Source organism: Salvia splendens, chromosome 5, assembly GCF_004379255.2.
Source record: "Salvia splendens isolate huo1 chromosome 5, SspV2, whole genome shotgun sequence".
In the NCBI taxonomy this organism is placed as follows: Eukaryota; Viridiplantae; Streptophyta; class Magnoliopsida; order Lamiales; family Lamiaceae; genus Salvia; species Salvia splendens.
This window is the reverse complement of record NC_056036.1, coordinates 10,669,470-10,690,891: the sequence shown is the minus strand read 5'-3', so window position 1 is coordinate 10,690,891 and position 21,422 is coordinate 10,669,470. Positions and strand designations below refer to the sequence as shown.

The window sequence follows — 21,422 nt, the reverse complement described above, 5'->3', positions numbered from 1 at the left end:
AGCTATAACTACAATGATATTATATATTATGATGGATAATCCATAATTAAAATAATACATAAGGAGTAATATAATTATTATCATTTGTAATTAATAATTTATTAAAAAATTTATATTATTATTCTTTTTATAAATAAAAATTTATAAAAAAAATAAGTAGGAGTATATTTTTAGTTTGGTGTTTAAATTAAATAAATAGTAGTACTCCATAAAATTTAAAATCTTGATATTTTCAAAACACGGGAAAGTAAAATTATTATGAATTATATTCCTGATATTTATTTTCTTGTCAACTTTACTTTCTCTGTCAACCAAACATGACAGTAATATTTACTACTTTGACAATGATTCACATTTCACTTGTAATAAGTTAATTCACCTCAAGGATTCTATCAATTAAATTATTACCCTATTTGCTTCTTGAAAAAAATTACTGTCTTTAAATATTTCATTTTGCCATTTCAAAATGTCTATCATTATATATTTCATTTTATTTTTATTATATTTGATTCATACATCTCAGATTTCATTACAACTAATTTTACAGTTAGTATATAAAATGAGTTTAATATTTCACTAACATTTTGACTCACATTTCTTCATATTTTTTTTAAAACTCACTTTGATCTCAAATTGGACAATTAATGGTAAATGGGTACTTTCCTAAAAAGGGTATTTTTCTCGTTTTATATACCCTGATTAGATATGGATTTGTAGTTGAAATTGTACCTCTTTTCATGAAAACTACTCCAGTAGATAGTGAGGGTGTATAATATTTTAAAATTAATTGTGAATATGTAAATTGAGGAAGAATTAAACAAATTTGAGAAGGAATTCCAAACATATCATGCCTATCATATCGCATAGCAAATGGGCCCTAGATAAAACTAATTTTGTAAGAAAGATAAACCAAATTTTGTAAATGGTGCCTATCCCCAAAGATAAGGATTACGAGTTTCTACTACTACGATATGATAGGCATGATAAAATATGCTCATCCTCATAAATGATGTACTGCTTACTAAGGGGTCCAACAGAAATATACTGATGATTACCTCTGTTTCAGATCTAAACATTTAAACAATAATTCACAGACTGAACAGCCTAGAATAGCAAAAAAAAAGCACATATTCAGACAATTTTCCAGACCACCGGCAACGATAAGAAGTTAAGAACAAGTGCAATATAAGAACCTCACAACACTCTGATTTGGTGAGTTGTGCAAAAGCTTGCCAAATGCCTACTTATCTGGAAGAATCGGTTCGTGTTGATGAGTGAGTTACGCGTTTGTAAGCTGGAACATTTTGAGTTGTTGCTGAAGGGGATGAACTTAAGATCATCTTGGTGTTGATGGATGAATCGTCCTCTTTATCTGAGAACGTTTAGGAGCCCTGCAACTCGGAATGAGCATGGAATTCACCCTTTTCGAAGGAAGTCTACTGCTGCTTGTTCCTGTCCCTTGAAGCACATTTGGTCCCAGAGGACTGTCTGATGGGGACTGGCTTTTCTGCCTCAGTAAATCCCACATTAAGCAGTCGTCTTTAGCCTGATCTTCTCTCACTTTTACCGCCTTCGGGTCATGTCAGAGGGAGAAGAAACTATGTTAGCAGCAGCAGCAGACAACAACCACTACATAATGAAAATACGACAACCACAATGTCAGCAGTTGATGCATTTAGAAAAAACAATGTGGTAGATTTTGCTATGTTCTGAATTCATCATACTCATTTGGACTTAGATTGATTTTCTCTTTAGCTGCAACTATTTTTCTAACTGAATTGATCAGAAAAAACAAATGGAAGAAAAACATTTACCTCTTGTTCCAGTTCAGTCCTGTCATCTGATAGTAATCTCAAGGACATCATCAGCTTCTTGGATGTTTCTTCTGATTGCGTTAACATGCTCAATGCCTCAATCCTGCTTTGTTCTGCGTATCTAGTCTGACTTTTTGCTTCCTCCAACTCAAGTCTTCTGACCTGCATTACTTCATGCATCTCCTTAACAGTCTCCAGTAAACATGAGCATGCTCCAGTCTTCATTTCAGCCTTAAGACCACGGACATACTGACACATCGGATTGCACATTTTGTCAGCAAGTCCGGTAATCATGCCTTCTACTCCTACCTCCACTGATCCAAGGGCGACTCCTACTTGATTAAATGTATATTTGAGAACCTTTTGCGTCACTTGAGCTAGGTCATTGCTCCTGCCAGACTGATGTGCCGAAGAAACAACTAAAGAAGCTTTGCGAAAGAGCTTGCTTATGAACGATTGACACTCGGCAAGGTCCTGAACGATGCTTTTTCTGCTTGAATTGACCTGATCTTCAATATTGTGAAGAATGCTAATGATATGAATTATCTGTAGCTTCTGTCTCTCCATCAGCTCATTTCCAGCTTTCATGGCTTTTTCCATATAGTCTTCTGGCTGCACTTAAACAAAAAACAACAAGTGCTGAAAATGGAATACAACAAAGAGAAACAGAGATAATTACTGAAGTGATTAGTTGATACATAAACACATTCAAAACTTCAAGCTACGAGGTAAAATATGCAATAACTGGAACCCATTATGTTGCACCTCAGCAGAGCCTTATATTAATGCTTCACTAGTCACTACACAGTATTTTCCCGTGCTACATGATATTGAGGCCTAAGAGCTTACTGCAGCCTGCTGGGGTCTGAACTTTGAAACATTAAGTACATAGGTTAAAGTGGAAATATCACCCTATTGCAGCTCAACACTGCGTGTTGAGATTTATCTAGTTTAAGTTCCAGAAATTCTCAGTTTACATTAAGTGATAGTACTACAAAAAAACTTCTGTAACTTGGTATCAGTTGGCCTGCAAAACATTATACCAGTAGAACCTTTAGTAAAATATATAGTTAGTCTCAGAATAATCAACACAAATTGCTCAACAGGCAGATCTTGCAGATACTTAATTCAACAATAGTTGTGAAAATATTATGAATTTTCTCAACTCTCCTCTTCCGCCTTACTCAGATAGTCGCATTCACCATAATAAAAATCTAAATAATGTCACTTATTTTATAAGGATCCATATATACAACCATGGCTAACTTTTTCTTATGTGCAAGCTATTTCAGCAAGATTCCATGTAAATTCTATAGATAATCAGGCTCTCATTTAGCATGACAACTTCCATATATATGATCTTCTTCCAATTGTTTACGCTTACACATCTAAAGCGTTGCCTAAAATGTTCAAGCAAGGATCTAAGACTTTTATAGTTTTTCCATATACAAGTATAGATATTCCATTTACTTGAATGGTGATCTTGTATCTAAGCATGAATCCTCGCTATGGAAAATAATGTTTTATGTTCGTCCATGAGAAAAGCATAAATGGCTCTCAGTCCAATTTACTCAAATATCTTCAAAACTTTAACATACACAAATACTAAATTAAGGACCAAAAATTGAGTAAATCAACAAAAGAAGCACTTTAAATTCACACACATGGACTGAACCTTTCTCCGTGTCAAAACCTGCAGTCTGCATCATGATGTGTTTATCATTCGAGCAAATTATGATGACAAGATATCGTGTTCGCGCACAAAAACGAAATGTGAATCGGTAGATAGATTTAAATTTTACGCCAATTACCTGCGGTTGTGAAGTGTCAAAAGAGGACACGATCATGCTAAATTTCCTCTCTTCAGCCATCTCAGTAGTCTTCAGTCCTACCAACTTCATTAGCTGAAGAGCCAGCGACACGAACACATCTTCCGCCTTCCGAAACCATAAAATGACTTTCAGAATAATGAGCAAACAAAGTGTGGAAGAGTCACATAATTAATCGAGGGTTTAACTGGACCTCGAGCAAACCAGCTCCAATCTGAGATCGGAGCTGTTCGAATGAGACTTTGAGCTGCTCGTGGTGGCAGACGATACGCAAGAGCTTCGATTGCGCATCTTTGAGCGACGGCGACGGAGCGCCGGTGGAGCTAGTGGCTCTGCGGCGATTCATTGTGGCATTCTATTTGGCGGGGAAATGAAGGATGCGCGATCTCGATAAAGGAGCTTACGTTATCATTTAACGGTAAAATTGGGAAATATCACAATTGTAATACTACTGCGTAACATGTCTAAACTCGATCAGAAATCATTTATAATCACTTTACATTAGTTTATTTGATTATAATAAATTAAATTGGTGGCACAATTAAAATCATATTTACCACCACTTTCATCAATCAAGTACTAATCAATTAGCATATTTCATATGAATACAAATTGAGAAATAGTATGATGTACATTTTTTTAAAACACTGAATAGGACTTAAGTAGATATTTATAAAACTTTAGGGGCTATAACGAAATTAGCGATAATCCCGTTAAAGACTATATTTGAGGGCTTTTGGTTTGAATCCAAAGACAGAAACTTTCAGTATCACAAATCCAATGGACGCCGCGCAAGAAGCTCAGAGGCGAGAGGCTTTCCGCCACCTCGTTCTCAACGCGCTCGAACGGCGGCTGTTCTTCATCCCTTCCTTCAAGATCTACCGCGGCGTAGCAGGTCTTTACGATTACGGCCCCCCTGGTTGCGCCGTCAAGGCCAATGTCCTCGCTTTCTGGCGTCAGGTCGGCGGATTTCGCTTCTCTTATTGCTAGGGTTATTATTGAATTTTGGAAAATGCATTATCTTTTCTTCCTGATTTTTAGTCTAATTTTTAGGTACTTGCTTCAATTGTTTGTAACATTTTTTAATTTTGTTGTTGGATGGTATGCTGGATTGCTGTTGCTTCTGGTTTCAGAAGCTGGTTTTGGTCCCGTGGATTATGGTTATGGCAATTGATTTTGGTTATGGGTGAATATGATAGTTTATGCTAGATGACGCTTAGATTTTGCTGCTACCGAGTTTAGTACTCCCATAAAATTCTTTGGTACTTCTTCACTATCAGTTGTAGATAGAGTGCAGTCATATTACTACTCGATAACATAATGTGGCTTTGCGATTTGCGGAGCATGTGCTTCTCAAGTTGTTACAATTCAGTTAGTGTGAATATGTTCCAAAATTATTCGGGTGTGCATGCCGCATTGAATTGCTATCGCTAGAAATTTATTCTATACTGTACAGATTTTTTATCGAGTTGCTATTTTTTAATTTTTGATTACCTGTACTATACACTGTATATTGCTGTGTGCTTTCACTTTCCAGTCAATTTATTATAACACCAAGTTTCCTTGTCCAGCCCTTGATTTTGCTTATTAAAACTCATTTCAATGTTTCAGCACTTTGTTCTAGAAGAGAACATGCTGGAAGTTGATTGCCCGTGTGTTACCCCGGAGGCTGTGCTGAAGGCGTCTGGCCATGTTGACAAGTTCACTGACCTTATGGTCAAGGATGAAAAGACTGGAGCTTGTTACCGAGCAGATCATTTGCTTAAGGATTATTGCAAAGAGAAGCTTGAGAAAGATCCTAGGCTGACCGAAGAGAAGGCAGCTGAACTGAGGCATGTACTTGCCATGCTGGATGATCTCTCTTCTGAAGAACTTGGTGCAAAGATTAAAGAATATGGCATCACTGCTCCAGATACAAAAAACCATCTCTCTGACCCCTATCCCTTTAACCTAATGTTTCAGACATCAATCGGGCCATCTGGGGCAAGCACTGGGTGAGAATACAATATGTAACTTTTTAATTGTAAAAGACCTCTAGGCAGTGGAAACAAGACTCCTGGCTGTTTCCCTTATATTTTGGTGTTTTAATGCTCACAGTTGATGCAGATACATGCGTCCTGAAACAGCTCAGGGTATTTTTGTGAACTTTAAGGACTTGTATTACTACAATGGCAACAAGCTTCCTTTTGCAGCTGCACAAATTGGTCAAGCTTTTCGGAATGAGGTTTGTACATTTAAAAAAAAATTTATTTGCTTTACATGCTGCTTAGTTTCACATAATGATAAACATGATCTAAGGTGCTTGTATATGTATAGATAGTTGGAGAGTAGTGCATTCAGTGGAAACACGTCTCACAGATGCTGCTAATATAATGTCATATTTTAATCTGACACTTTATACTTAAGTTGTTGTTGTGTAGTTGTCTAGTACATATTCGTCTAGCTGGGTCAGTCTGTGTGGCAGCATGTGTCTACAAGTTTTTGAAGTGTTCCAACAATGGATCTCCGTTTACGATTGTACTCGAACTGGAGTTTAAATATTTTTAGAAGTTCCCAGCAGGAAGGGCAGAACAGATGATAAGAAGCTTTTGAGCATTTCTTTTATGGGGAATTTTTAATTCTAAGCATACAAATTTTTAAATTCCCATTTGCGCTTCATCATGTAATACCATATTTGTCTCTGCATGTCTGCAAGCTTCTTGTGGTTCATAGTCTGCACTTGATATCTTTTGTATCTGTGTCACATCATGACATTAATGCTTGACATTTCTTTGGTCTGCAGATTTCTCCACGACAAGGTCTCTTAAGGGTTCGCGAATTTACGCTGGCTGAGATTGAGCACTTTGTGGATCCTGATGATAAGTCCCACCCTAAATTTGCTGAAGTTTCCAAGTTGGAATTTTTGATGTTCCCAAGAGAAGACCAGGTGTCTGGACGGCAAGCAAGGAGAATTGTAATTGGTGAAGCAGTTTCTCAGGTCCATGCCTCTCATTTTGTTTTTTAATCTCTACCGTATTGGATAATTTTCCCTTTCCTGATATCAACTTCTCATCCTCTATGCTCAGGGTATTGTCAATAATCAAACACTCGGATATTTTATAGGGAGAGTATACTTGTTTCTCACCTTACTTGGAATTGATAATAAACGCCTGCGATTCCGCCAACATCTAGCAAATGAGATGGCACATTATGCTGCTGATTGTTGGGACGCTGAAATTGAATGCTCTTATGGATGGATTGAGTGTGTTGGTATTGCTGATAGATCAGCATATGATTTACATGCTCACACTGTATGAGTTTGTCAATTTGGTTGTCTACATTGGATTTTTTTAATTTTAAATCTTATACGTGTTATATTTAAGTGCTCCACCTTTGTTTGTTGCAGGATAAAAGCGGTGTAGAACTAGTGGCACATGAGAAGTATGCTGAACCTAGAGAAGTGGAGGTCTCTAATCCGTCTTCTCTTATGCTCCTTGCCTAGTTTATTACATCACTCTGAGCATACCCCAAATGGCTGAAATCAGGGTTCTAGTATATTGATGGCATAATATTTATGTAAATGCTCTTTCAAGATGTTAAGTAATCTGAGTAGAGATTCATAGGTACACTTCTGTTACGATTTTCATCCTTTGGGTGTTACACTCCTGGCATAGCAGGATTGCGACCTTACTGATCTATTTCCTTGACTCTGTCGAGTGTGTCTTATTTAGTGTTTTTTTCATAATGCTCTCTAATTTCTTTTGGTTTATCTTCAGAAACTTGTCATAACTCCTGTTAAGAAGGACCTGGGTCTTGCTTTCAAGGGAAACCAAAAGATGGTGGTTGAAGCATTACTGGTAAATACTGGTTCATTCTGTTAGTTATCATGTTTAACATTCCCCTATTAAGGTACTGCTGAAGTCATTCTTTATGAGGTTTTGACAGTTTCGTAAAGATTTGCTCATTTGCTACTTCTGATTAGGCTATGGAGGAAAAGGAAGCTATGGAGTTAAAAGCAACTTTGGAAGAAAAATTAGAGGCTGAGTTTCGTGTTTGTACTCTCGACAAAGTTGTGACTATAAAGAAAAACATGGTGTCTATCTCCAAAGAAATTAAAAAAGAACACCAGAGGACTTTCACACCGTCTGTGATTGAACCATCTTTTGGCATTGGGAGAATCATATACTGTCTCTATGAACATTCTTTTTATACGAGGTCTAGTAAAGATGGGGATGAACAGCTGAATGTCTTCCGCTTCCCTCCACTGGTAGCTCCAATCAAATGTACAGTTTTTCCCCTTGTCCAAAACCAACAATATGAGGAAGTTGCCAGAAGCATTGCCAGGTCATTGACTGCAGTTGGGATTTCTTACAAGATTGATATTACAGGTAAGCACCTTGGTATATGATATTTATCTGTAAAATAGTAAACATATTTAAGTATGGATATACTAATCCCTGTGTATGGCTTTTTTTGTCTTATACTATTACCCTTTTCTTCCATCTGTTTAGGCAAATACCACCTTTGTAAACATATAGGTGTAGAATGAATTAGCTCCCATCATTTAGCTTACTTTGTGATATAATCTCATAATGTACTCAGGCTTTTGGCCTCTGCTTGCCTTCTCCTGGAAGTTCAACTTGCTTTGTTATGTGAGCTATATTTAAATGAGAACAAGTTGGCCTAACTTGGCTTATACCATTGATAGGGCTTATATTGGTTGTATCAGTTTGAACTAAATCTTGTTCAAGCAGGCTCATTGATCTGAAAAATATACACTTCATTTGTCCCATTGCAGTTGAGTCGTATTCCTTTTTAGTTGTCCCAATGTAGCAGAGTCATTTATCTTTATGGCACATATGCACATTTAATTTCTTTTAATTTATTCTCTCTCCATTCCTTAATCTCCGTGCCCAAAAGAAAGCCTCAACTATGGTCAATTGGAGGGAGTACTTATTTTGGAACTATTGGGAGCTTGATCTGGCATGTAGTTTCTAGCTTTTAATGTAAGCTTTACTGTGCAGGTACCTCTATTGGAAAAAGATATGCAAGAACTGATGAACTCGGAGTTCCTTTCGCCATCACAGTTGATTCTACAACCTCAGTGACGGTGCGTGAAAGAGATAGCAAGCAGCAAATTCGTGTAGATGTCGATAAGGTGGCATCTCTGATGAAAGAGGTAACTGATGGTGTTAGCACATGGCCGGATGTATTGTGGAAATACCCATCTCATTCATCCTGAGTTTAGTCTCGACTACCTTACAATTTATGTGCATCTAGGCTGACTTGTCATTAAGAACAACTTGGTGACGTTATTCCTTTGACAATTTTGTTTTCTTATGTTCCTATCCACATTTTGTATTATCATTGTTATTCAACTCTACTCTACAAGACATTGTTACTGGCTTGATTGCTGTAAGACCTGTGTTGATAAATTCTTTATTTGATCAAATTATTGTAGTATAGTAAATATTTTAGATGCTATGATACCGATGGTTCTCCTGTAGAAGTGAGAGGGTATACCGTATATATAGGTTTAATTATACAAAAAATAAAAAAAACTTATAAATGTGGATCAATCAGAAAAAGTAGTGATTAAAATTAAATTTGAATTGCGGATGCCCGGGTGCAATAAGGCCGCATTCCAGCAGAGAAGCTCCCAGGTTGCCTAACTTTCCAGAAATGCTGCAGTGCCACCCTTTTCATTCCTGCATTGCAATGGTGCTGCGAAGGCGAACGCGAACGCAGTGGTCTCAACTCCACAAAGATTTGGTCTTGAAATAATATGAATAAAATGGCAGGCATGAACAAAAACCAGTTTTAGTATGCCTAGGGAATTGAGGAATATAGCAGGCTAACACCCTAACAACCATTTGCAGATTTTAGTCTGCTGACTCCAACTTGGTTTCCTAATTTGGTGAAAAAGAGGAGCTGTTCACGTGTAATGTCATGGCCTAGGAGTTTTTTTTAACTTATCATCTTTTTTTTCCCTTTTTTATCTTTGTCACAATATATTTATTCCAACTTCAAAATATAGGCCTAATGCTCGTCGCTCAATGCAAAACATTGCATATACATATAATGAAATTAAATGAAGACTGACAAGAATTTATGTTGAATTTATTCAAGTAGATAACAGAGGACAGAGACTCGTCTTCTATCCCATATCCCCACCACCCTTTTCTTCAAAAACCCTACTATTCTTAATAGTTAAATGACAAAGTTGGGGGGAAAGAAGATTAAGACAGTACTTATCAAGAAAATAGTGGAATTAAGTAATACTATTGCATAAATATCTACAGATAAAAATTGAAATTTTGTGAATAATTTGCTCACGGATAATGAAGAAAACACTGTGAAACACACAAGAAGGGTGTGGCAGAGATCAGCCCATTTGCCCACTGATCGGATGTGGTTTTGAATTCTAACCTCCAAAAGCTAATCCTGTATTCCATTCATCACCTTTGTCGTCTTCCTACCCAATTTTTCTTGTTTTTAGCAATTATTTGTCAATATTTTTCTTGGCTCACTGCCTTTGGAGTTTATCTACTATACTAGTACTAGTACTCCCTCCACTTCTCTTTCTTTGCATGCACTCTGCTCATTTTTCTTGAGCCTTCAGGTCTGCTTCTCTCTCCCTCCCTCCCTCTACTTCTTGTTGACTGATAGAAAAGAGGTTTCTTTTTGTCACCCATGTTTTTGATTTTTGAAATTTTAGTTAGTTTAGTGAAGATATCATTTGACTAATGCTTTGGTTGATTAAACAATTTAGTTAGTTTATCTCAATTCTTATATTGATTAGAATATTTGTGTTTTTTAATCATGTATATTTGGTTTGGTATTATGTGAATGAAGATCAAAGGGAGGGAAGTTGTGAAGAAACAAGTGCAGAGATGGGTGAGATCACAAATGTAACCGAGTACCAGGCTATTGCCAAGGAGAAACTGCCTAAAATGGTGTACGATTACTACGCCTCGGGTGCAGAGGACCAATGGACTCTTGCTGAGAACAGAAATGCATTTTCAAGGATTCTGTAAGTGACTGGATGTGAGGTTAGCAAGAGAAAGATTATTAATGGTGTTCTGATGACAAATTCAAACCGTATGCAGGTTTAGGCCCCGGATTCTGATTGATGTTAGCAAAATCGACATGACTACTACTGTGTTGGGCTTCAAGATCTCTATGCCAATCATGATTGCCCCGACTGCTATGCAGAAAATGGCTCACCCTGATGGTAACTAAGCCTTTCCGTTTTATCGACTTATTAGATTGAGAGTTTGTCTGTCTATAAACGTATACTGCCTCGTCTGCAGGAGAGTATGCAACGGCTAGAGCTGCATCCTCAGCTGGAACTATCATGGTTTGGTTTCTTTCTTCAACTCAATGCAAAACTCTGTTTATCAAGTTTTCCAATAGTCTAGATTTCTAATCCAACGACACTTTATTTCAGACCCTATCGTCGTGGGCCACTTCCAGCGTTGAGGAAGTAGCTTCCACAGGGCCTGGCATTCGATTCTTCCAGCTTTATGTGAGTCTGCACTTGAATTATTTATAATCAGAGATGAATAGATAGTTTAGTTGCCCTTGCCCCTCTCTGTGTTTTAGGTCTACAAGGACAGGAACGTTGTGGCTCAGCTTGTGAGGAGAGCTGAGAGGGCTGGTTTCAAGGCCATTGCACTCACTGTCGACACCCCAAGATTGGGACGCCGTGAAGCTGACATCAAGAACAGGTTCCGATCATCACTTTTACACACATGCTACCTAACCTATAAACCTCTACTCATCTGCTGTTGTTTCTAGATTTGTTTTGCCACCTGGTTTGACACTGAAAAACTTCGAGGGTTTGGACCTCGGGAAGATGGATGAAGTAAGTAGACCAACATATCTAGCTAGTCCACATCCTTTTTGTTCGTGCTGTTCGTTCTCACACTGTCTTCACTGTGCAGGCCAATGACTCCGGACTTGCTTCGTACGTTGCTGGTCAAATTGATCGTACATTGAGCTGGAAGGTAATCTTTGTGTTCACCATAGATTGATCAATTTGGTATTTGGATTTATGAGGTGTGAAATTGATTTATGATGCACATGGTGACTACTGAAGGATGTTAAGTGGCTGCAATCAATCACTTCAATGCCCATCTTGGTGAAGGGTGTTCTCACTGCAGAGGATGGTAAGAGCAGAAAGCATTGGAGTTACAGCATTATGTGTATGTGTGTGAATTTATACTAATTTAGCAAGAAACATATATGTGTATATATGCAGCAAGGATTGCTGTTCAGAGTGGAGCTGCAGGTATCATCGTCTCCAACCATGGTGCTCGTCAGCTGGACTACGTGCCCTCGACCATCATGGCTTTGGAGGAGGTACTTTAAGTGTTCTGATTCCACAACTTATTGAACTAAAAGAACTTTGCAAACTCCTTTTTGCCACTGCATTCGAGAGCCAATCTCATTGCTGTCTTAGTTTGGCTTGTCTAGTCTCTAACGAGCAGTCGGTTTTTCAGGTGGTGAAAGGTGCACAAGGCCGGGTTCCGGTGTTCTTGGATGGAGGTGTCCGCCGTGGAACAGATGTGTTCAAGGCATTGGCACTCGGAGCTGCTGGCATCTTTGTAAGTTCAAAATAACTAACACCAACTAGTTTTCGTTTTCCCCCCCGAGCATCAAGAAAGAGTCCAGTAACCGATATATAATTTCCAGATTGGGCGACCGGTGGTGTTCTCATTGGCCGCTGACGGGGAGGCCGGCGTGAGGAAGGTGCTCCAGATGTTGCGCGATGAGTTTGAGCTGACCATGGCATTGAGTGGGTGCCGCACACTCAGTGAGATCACGCGCAACCACATTGTGACCGAGTGGGACGCCCCTCGGGGACTCCCAGCCCCCAGGCTATAAGAGATGCGTGCATCATCAAAACATAGATGTCCAACCCTATATATCATGTTTCATATTGTGAAATATGCTCTCAACTTCTTCATTCTACTCATTTGACAAGCTTTTGAATGATGATGGAACACTTATATTCTTCATAAATGCCCCTTGCTTGTCTCATTGCATGTCAAATATGAGACTGAAATTCTAATCGAAGTTATGAGATATTCAATTTTTATTGTAGTATTAGAGTTGTGAATGACGTTTTTAACTCTCTCTATGATTGTGTATATGGTTGGGCATCTTGTAAGAGAGGATCAACTAAGAAAATTGCAATATAAATTATTTGTTGAACAATATAATTACGAAGAAATGACTAGTGAAAGAGGTTAGAATAAAAAAATAGTTTAGTAAGATTCGCAGATACTCAATGGGTCTTTACCAACATTTTTTCCAAAAAAATTTGAGTTTACAAAATTTTCAAAATTAAAGTGTAGCAACATCCAAAAAGATAAAAGATGATTAAACAAATCTTTTAACAAATTAAGAATAAAAACATCATCGGCATTAGAGGCCCATTAATTGGTGCACTAATTATAAACAATAACAAAAATTATACTCCTCCATATTATATAGCTCAGATAGTCAGGGGTAATGGGCTTATTAATTGCTAAAAAGGCCCATCTTTAGTCAGAGTATCATTATATTGTTAAGTACTTAATTGTTCAAGTTTTGGCTACAGGGAGATTCAATTAACAACTTCAACTTTCATTTCTGTTTCCAAAAAATCTTACTACAATTTTGTTTATTTTTCAATTTACGGATTAGGTCACTCAACATAAAGTTATGTTCTGGAATGTTTTGTAGGTCCTAAATTTAGCAAGCATGAGCTTGTATGCAAGTTGTTATTTTATTCAGTTACAGAGTTTTCTTGGAAATGTAATAGGCGCCTGCTTAGTGACTTAAAAAAATATTCTCTCAATTTTAAAAAATATGAACTTTTAAAATGACGCTAATTTTAATAAAAAAATATTCTCCCCGTAACCTAAAAAAGAGTATGAACTTTTAAATTTTAAGAGAAATAAAAAAAATTATTAGTGAAAAATGGGTTACATCTCATTAGAGAGAAATAGATTTTCTAAAATAAAAAGATTTTATTTTTACAAAATGGACAAAAAAGGAAAGAATATTATTTTTTAAAAAAATGAAGGGAGTGTAATTTTATAACCATATATGTTCAAATGAAAACCTTGTGATTTCATCATTCTAGGCTTCTAGCAAATTTTCGTGCGTTATTTTTGGTAAAAGTAGTTTTGCGAATTAAAAATGGAACATAGAGTTCTCAAAGAAAAGAAATGATAAATTGAATATTTAATATTTTATCGTGTCCTGATGCAATATAAAAACGGCCAGTAAATAATATATGTCCATTATAATGATAATAAAATAAAATAAAACAATAAAGTTCAATAAACACGAGGCCGTATACAAATGAAAAATAAATATTACTGTATTAACCTTAATATAGATAAGACAATATCCGGGCAGGTAGATAAGATTAAAGTTCAGAATTTTATTTTGGTTACATTCCATTAAAAAAAGATTGAAAGATTTCTACATACTACTCCAACAAAAATAGTCTTATTTCTAATCAAGTTTTTGATAATCTATAATTGTTTTTCCATTTTTAATATCTGAAATTTTTTTGCTATATATTTGAATTTTAATTTAGTGAAGTATTATTTTTATTTACCAGGATAAGGTGTGAATGAGATCATATTTGGTGAGAAAATGTGGTAAAAGTCAATTTATATATTTTTTGTATTATCAGTTCAGAGGCGAATTCAAACCCGAATATGAAGGGGTGATGATGATGATGATGATAATAATAATAATAAAATAATTTATTACTATATTTTTAACAATAGTATGTAAATTAGTAAATGTTTAAATTTCATAAAATATTTTAAGAGGTTATTGATAATATAAAGCATTAGATAAAATAAAGAAATGAAGAATGAATGAAGAAAATAAAATATATGTTGTTATTGGGGGATTGACCTACATAACATGTATTAAAACCATTGTATATTTCTATATTAGAAGGGGCAATTATGTTATTTCCAACTCCATGCAACTATAGGGGATATTTAGGCTCTCCGGATGGTCGGGAGAGGGCGAGACCCTCGTGACCCCAAGATCCCCACCGATTAAATTGGCTGTAGTATAATATCAACCATAATCTTGCATACGTATTTTCTTAGGCGCCGTGATGAATGATGATCATGTATAGTTCTAATAAAACAAACTTTTATGCGTACAAGATAAGTCGTGATGTTGTCTAGGTGGAAAAAAGATGAGTAAGATAAAAATTGCTGATGATAATAACATAATATGTTAGAAATTTGGTTTGGACATTGATCAATTTTTTTGTGATTAAGATATTTAATTCATTTTATTGTAATCAAATGGCATAAAATTATTCAATTATTTGATAATTTTGGTAAAGCTAATTGACAAAATTAAATTGATGTTTAAATAAGCGAGAAGTAGAATAGAGGAGTATTAAATTAGGGCATGTATTAAGTGATGTGTGGACTAAGGAGTTACATTCAAATAATCTCACATTGAGCTAGTATTTAGCATTAATTGCGACATGGTGAGTTATATTGCTAACTTTTTAAGTTGCTAACTCATCAATGCAACAATGCGTTAAAAATGTCAACACAGTATTGAAATGCCAACAAAATTATGTATTGACATTTTTAATACACTGTGTTAATGAGTTAGTAACTTAAGAAAGTTAGCAATTGATCACACCTCTAATTGCGATGATATAATTTAGCATTATTTATGATACGTTATTACACCAGTTCGATAAAATAACTAATGTCATATACAAGTGAGCTTGTAATTTACATGGCTGTACTAAACTTTTATTCTTATATATATAGACAATTAAGCATTACATATACAAATAAATAAATAAATAACTGCGTGACAATGGAATCGTTATAATTACTTGTGGTACCTTCGGAATAACAGTCATTTCTATTCATTACAATTGTTGCTATTATAAAATAGGTGATACTATTATTTGAATCAAGTCAAATACGAGATTGGGCTAAGTTCGTGTCATGATCAGGGCCAGTCTAATCCTCTCATAAGAAAATTTGTGTAGTAGGACTAATTATTTCTCCCTTCCTCATTTTTTTATGTTCACATCATCTTGAGCATGCCTCATTAAATAACACTTTGATATATTTCACTAGTAAAACATTAACCATAAGTGTATCAAAGATGCCTAAGGATAGTAAAAAAAGATCTTATTTTATGCTTATCTTTTGTTTAATACCTAAGAAATTTCACTCATAAGCCCAGATTTGTAATATCCACTAAATTGGTGGCTTATCACACAATATATTAATCATTATATTACAATTTTTTTAATCTTCATTTTATATTCACTTTACTATTTTGTCATTTCTCAAATTAAAATTCGTAACCGTACCACTGCGGTAAAACTTTGTGTGGCGCTTTCCCACTTTGATATACTTAGTAATCCACAAATAAAATAATTTCACTGGACCATATATAAATGAATGTTCCGTTGCTCCTTTCAATTCTACGCTTTTCTTACATAAGTCAAACGTTTCATTAACAAAAAATCTCAAATATATAAGGTTTAATAAGTATATGATCCTTATAAATGTTGCTGTAAATGAATTTAATTTAAAGATGATACAGAGGATGGATTGGCATCTCCATAAATAATTGAGTGGTTAATTATTGTAAAATACATAAATATGAAATTAATTTACAGGGCAAATTTCCAAAAATTATCAGTCAAATTCTGAGTAATCTTGTAGTTTTTTTTATAATGGTTAATTATATCATTTTAAATATTTTTGCTAGCTGTTCTATGATGAAAAATTCTAACAAGCTATGTGTCTGATGCATACATGTATGAAAACTAAAGACATGATTGACTAAGTGTATTAAATGACATCATTTAAATTGTTCCATTGTATTTTCTGTTTAACATATTAAACATAATTTTGCTTAAATATAAGATTATGGACTAACCGTGAAAAATGACAAATTTGTGATATGTTCATATATAACATTTCGTTCCTTCAATAATTGCAGCCGATTCAGATACCATATCTAAGTCAAGCCTATTCAATTCACTTTTTAATTTCTAGCTCATGCCTAAATTACGCCATAATTTATTAGTCTAAAATTCAACTCAGCTATCTATTGAAAATATCTCAAATTTTTTTTGTCAAAATTTAAGTAAAGGAGAACTCATCTTCATACAACCACAACATACGGGCAACAAAAGATTTGTGATAAAAACTAATATTATGAAATAAAAACAATAGATTTGTGAAACATTCTATCTTCTACATAAAAAAATACTAGTATAAAAGATAAAAAAATATATAGCTGAGTAAAAACATTGATAATTCGAATTAAAACACTACCAAATCTAAACCATAAGTTTAAACCTTAATCAATTGCTGGATGCAATGTTGCTATCATACGTCCACCAGAGCATCCATGGTCATGCACCAATCATCTCACCAACAACCCATATAAAATACACAAATTTGATAGTACATATTTTATGAAAGAGATCAACTAGAAATTAATATGGATAAAAAAGAATTATTTTTATATATGAAACAAACTACTTAGTAGTAAAATTTACACAAATGATAAACTATAATTTTCTAATTCTACAAAATTGAACTGAATATTGAGTTGGAAATATTTTAGCAGCAAACCAGTTGGAAGGCAAAATCATCATTAAAAATTTTGAAGCATAACTTGAGAAAATTCAAGAAGCTAGTACAATATGAAAGCGTGCGCATATACTATAAATTGAAGTTATGTAGTAGGAGAGCTATAGTTGTGAATATTAATTAAAATTTATAAAAACTGAAGCCAATCAAAACGAATCTTTGTGAGTATCAGCATCGGCACTTTTGCTACTCAATACAGAAAAGCAACACATATATTTTGATTCGCTGATGTGAATACTTGTTTAATATTGTGACGAGAACTACACTTCCCATTTCAAAAAATTATTAGTATATTTTTTGAAAAGTTATACTACTAGCTAGTATCTAATCTTTTGACACTGCAACGGTTATAATTCGATTCAAGAAAAATATTAGCTAAATAGGATCGGAGTATTAAAGAAAACAAACTTTTAAAGATGATACTATTGCAATTTAATTTTCTGGGACGAAATTCTGTACTTAACAAGCTTTCATTTTATTCTTAACTAATGTTTTTACTTTCATCTAATGTTGCTACAACACGATTAAGCAACCTAATGTGTGCTGATGAACATGGTCCTTCCATTTGTTCAAGTGGTGCTCGATAAATTATTTTGGCGGGCAGGAAGCTGACATCTTAAATCACCAACTACATATTTTTAAGGTGATATACTTGAGATATATTTTTAATTTTAATGTAAGTTTCAGAAAATTGATTTCTGGATATTCAGATATTAAGATTTTTATTTTGTTTGTTTTGGATATTTTATGTAAATTTAGAGGACATTTGAAAGCTATGTTAGAACAAGTTACAAACTCTCATCTAGCTTTAATAGTGCGTAAGGTACTCGTATTAACATTAGCAAATAACCCATGTCATTTTTATGACCCGAGAAAGTCGGTCTTCAAGCCTAGATTTCAACCTAGATTATATATCTATAATATTGATAGATTAACTAACAGTATTGAAAGTTAGAGCATCCACAACCGTGCTCTTGCCAGCAGCATGGTTGTGGGCCCGGGCCCACTTTTTCTGTCTGCTCTCTGGCAAGAGCACAACACCCATAGCTGTGCTCTTCCGTAAGAGCGAGCACAATTAATTTAAAATTCAATTAAACAAAAACATTTCCATAATACTAAAATTCATTAAAAAAACCTAAATAATATTACAAATGACAAATAAAATAAAAACAACATAATTAAAATCCTAAAAATTTAAAAAACCACTACTCGTTGCCAAATTTCACCCACATGTGTTTGATTAGGTCTTCTTGTAGCTGAATGTGGGTTCGGGTATCGCGCATTGTGTGTCTTGTCTCGATCCTCTGACCAACCGTCGTATGCTCACCTTGGCGTGGGGGAGACCTTCGTCGGCTATAATCATGTTGTGTAAGATAATACACGTGAACATGATGTCGGCTATATTATTCACGTACCACAGCCGAGCCGGGGCCTTCACAATGTTGAATCGGGCTTGAAGAACCCCGAAGGCTCTTTCGACGTATTTCCGCCCGGACTCTTGACGCTGCGCAAAAAGAACCCGTCTCGGGTCGTGCGGGTTGCTGAGCGTCTTCACGAAAGTCGACCACCTTGGGTGGATACCATCGACGAGATAGTAATAGTAACTCATGTGGTATGTAGTTCCGTTGACGGTGAAGTCGATCGCCTGTGCTACACCATTCATCACATCATTGAAGAGGGGTGACGAATAGAGCACGTTCAAGTCATTGTTGGATCCAGCAACGCCGAAATATGTAGCCAAATCCATAGGCGGTAGTCGGCGACCGCCTCAAGGATAAGTGTTGGGCCGCCGCCTTTGTGACCGCTTAAGTGTTGCCCCCTCCAAGCAGTCGGGCAATTCTTCCACCTCCAATGCATGCAGTCAATGCTGCCAAGCATTCCGGGAAAGCCATGGACTGATTCACCCGAAGGAATTCATCCCCGAAATCTGAACGAACGCCCTCGAAAAAATTCTTTAGACAAAGGATTCCAGTGGACTCACCGATATGCAAATACTCGTCGAAGATGTCGGCCGTTTGCCCAGTAGCGAGTTGTCGGATGGCACACGTACACTTCTGCAACGGCGTGATACTTTGCCGGCCGGCTGCATCTGGACCTGTTTGAAAAAATTCAACACGTGCGGACTATGTGTTGACAATTCGCATTAACAAGCGCTTTGACATGCGAAAACGGCGCCTGAAGTAATCTGCCGGAAACTGCGGCTGGTCGGCAAAGTAGTCGGCAACGAGCCTTTCGTGGGCTCCCTCCCGGTCACGATGGATGTAGCGGCGAGTTGATCTAGTTCGTTGAGGAGGAGGAGCAGGGGTATTCGCCGCGACATATGCTTCGTAAGCGGCACGATGTTGTTCGTAGTATTCTTGTTCTTCGCGCTCCGCTTCCGCCATAAGATGGGTGAAATCCATTTGAGGTTTTGAGTGAGGGATGAATGTGTTGATAGTTTGTATGAAAATTATAAATGAGAGATGAATGAGAGATGATTTGATGTGATAAATGGATGATGAATGTGTGTATTTATAGATGATTTCGGGGAAAAAAATAAAAAAATTCAAAAAAATTCAGAAAAACGGGCCAAAAAACTGCCATATTTTTGGGATTTGGAAAATATATATATTTTTATCATTATTTAAAATTAAAAAACGAATTTTAAATAAAAAAATATATTCAAAGGCAATGGCTATGCCGTTTCCCAATCGCGTGCCGCCACGTCGCCTGCTCGCTGGCACGGCGCGAGCCTCGTCCTTGCCGTTGGCACGGACGGACGCGGGGCCGGCATCCACCATTGTGGATGCTCTTAAACCAAGATAGTAGAACATAATTACTAGCTGTGCGCAGCGGCGGCGAGCCTCGTCCTTGCCGTTGGCACAGACGGACGCGGGGCCGGCGTCCACCATTGTGGATGCTCTTAAACCAAGATAGTAGAACATAATTACTAAATTGACCTTCATCTTTTCCTACTCTTAATTTGTGCATACTTATTATTGAAGTGATTTTAGTCTACGTAAAATTTAGCATGGTATTCATTTTGTACCACTAGAAATATAACCAACACAAACCATGATATATATCATTGTCATTATCATAACTAGCCGCAAAATGAATATTCTACCAAACAAACCCTTAGTTTTTCAGTTCAAACTTCAAAGTCAACTTAGCTAATTTTGATTTCAATTGTTTGGATGATTTGTTTCCATTTGTTTTAAATTTTTAGAAAAATAGATTTTTTTTATCTTATTAGATTCAGGCAAAAAAATCTAACTGAATGCTCACCTCACATATATGTACAAGCATATGTATAAGATGTTTTACTTAGAAGTTAAAATACTAGATATACATTATATATGGATTTATAGATGAGTTTCATTGAGGTGTGTCATGTGCCCGACAATATTTTTACTCAACGTAGTGTGACACATACTGTTTAATGCCTCCTACGACAATGTGCGATGAGTGACACACTTTATGAGCGCATGATGTATATCAATAGTCAAAATTCTAAAGGCATGTGCGATGGATACTTGAAGCATCAATATTTCGTTAAATCCATGTATGAATAGTAACATCATAATATACTCTAGGTTATAACAAATCATAATAGAAACATACGGTTTAAATGCTTCCTGCAACAATGTGCAACAAGTTTTGTGTTAGCATACTCTATAGATACTCAAGGCAATCCGTTTGAATCAGATATAATTGTTACTAAAGCATCAATATTTGTAAAATCCATGTATGAGGAATAACATCATAATGTAGGTTATAACAAATCATAGGAAACGAGTCACGCGGGTGGCCCGTGTTTCGTTCCGCAGTGACGGAACCGGGGCGGGACGCGTTGCAGCGTCTCGTCCCGTCACCAGCCCGTCACGCAACCTGTCCCGCCGCGACGAAACGCGGGACGGCTCGCCTCGCGCCGAGGCAACGTGGCGCGCTCCCAGGGCATCGTCACGCTGACGCAATAATTCATTTTTTTAAATCGGATTAAATAAAAAAACTAAAAATAAAAAATGTTAAACGGTAATATTACCGTTAATAGAGCCGTTTTTCCTTTATTATTTTATTTATTTTATTTTTTTACTCTATAAACACTCCTATTTCATCCTCATTTCACACACAACTACACATCTATT

At 36.0% G+C, this 21,422-nt stretch overlaps 3 protein-coding genes across 3 annotated transcripts; 2 read left to right on the top strand and 1 right to left on the bottom strand.

Annotated features, from left to right (window-relative positions):
- Positions 1-1,040: 1,040 nt before the first annotated feature.
- LOC121803114 lies at positions 1,041-4,064 on the bottom strand. Its single transcript, XM_042202817.1, has 4 exons — positions 3,837-4,064; positions 3,626-3,751; positions 1,815-2,426; positions 1,041-1,570 (listed from the first exon to the last, which is right to left on the bottom strand). The coding sequence occupies exons 1-4, from the start codon at positions 3,987-3,989 to the stop codon at positions 1,337-1,339; spliced, it is 1,125 nt and encodes a 374-aa protein (XP_042058751.1). The 5' UTR covers positions 3,990-4,064; the 3' UTR covers positions 1,041-1,336.
- A 334-nt stretch (positions 4,065-4,398) lies between these two features.
- Positions 4,399-9,074, top strand: LOC121802138 (glycine--tRNA ligase, mitochondrial 1-like). Its single transcript, XM_042201716.1, has 9 exons — positions 4,399-4,603; positions 5,255-5,637; positions 5,750-5,867; positions 6,426-6,620; positions 6,709-6,933; positions 7,029-7,088; positions 7,399-7,479; positions 7,605-8,010; positions 8,647-9,074. The coding sequence occupies exons 1-9, from the start codon at positions 4,424-4,426 to the stop codon at positions 8,862-8,864; spliced, it is 1,866 nt and encodes a 621-aa protein (XP_042057650.1). The 5' UTR covers positions 4,399-4,423; the 3' UTR covers positions 8,865-9,074.
- A 1,012-nt stretch (positions 9,075-10,086) lies between these two features.
- Positions 10,087-12,733, top strand: LOC121802159 ((S)-2-hydroxy-acid oxidase GLO1-like). Its single transcript, XM_042201744.1, has 12 exons — positions 10,087-10,244; positions 10,478-10,655; positions 10,732-10,856; positions 10,936-10,982; positions 11,073-11,150; positions 11,228-11,352; positions 11,423-11,489; positions 11,569-11,631; positions 11,724-11,793; positions 11,886-11,986; positions 12,127-12,231; positions 12,320-12,733. Exons 2-12 carry the CDS (start codon positions 10,516-10,518, stop codon positions 12,509-12,511), a joined length of 1,113 nt encoding a protein of 370 aa, XP_042057678.1. The 5' UTR covers positions 10,087-10,244; positions 10,478-10,515; the 3' UTR covers positions 12,512-12,733.
- Positions 12,734-21,422: the final 8,689 nt, after the last annotated feature.

Excerpts from the sequence above, each read along its gene's own strand:
- LOC121803114 (XM_042202817.1), bottom strand. The coding sequence starts at position 3,989 with ATGAATCGCCGCAGAGCCACTAGCTCCACCGGCGCTCCGTCGCCGTCG. Across the intron at positions 3,752-3,836 it reads TTGGAGCTGGTTTGCTCGAG|GCGGAAGATGTGTTCGTGTC; the intron begins GTCCAGTTAAAC and ends TGGTTTCGGAAG. Across the intron at positions 1,571-1,814 it reads GGACTGAACTGGAACAAGAG|GCGGTAAAAGTGAGAGAAGA; the intron begins GTAAATGTTTTT and ends CATGACCCGAAG.
- LOC121802138 (XM_042201716.1), top strand. The coding sequence starts at position 4,424 with ATGGACGCCGCGCAAGAAGCTCAGAGGCGAGAGGCTTTCCGCCACCTC. Across the intron at positions 5,638-5,749 it reads CCATCTGGGGCAAGCACTGG|ATACATGCGTCCTGAAACAG; the intron begins GTGAGAATACAA and ends CAGTTGATGCAG. Across the intron at positions 8,011-8,646 it reads TTACAAGATTGATATTACAG|GTACCTCTATTGGAAAAAGA; the intron begins GTAAGCACCTTG and ends TTTACTGTGCAG.
- LOC121802159 (XM_042201744.1), top strand. The coding sequence starts at position 10,516 with ATGGGTGAGATCACAAATGTAACCGAGTACCAGGCTATTGCCAAGGAG. Across the intron at positions 10,857-10,935 it reads GAAAATGGCTCACCCTGATG|GAGAGTATGCAACGGCTAGA; the intron begins GTAACTAAGCCT and ends CCTCGTCTGCAG. Across the intron at positions 11,151-11,227 it reads TTCGATTCTTCCAGCTTTAT|GTCTACAAGGACAGGAACGT; the intron begins GTGAGTCTGCAC and ends TCTGTGTTTTAG.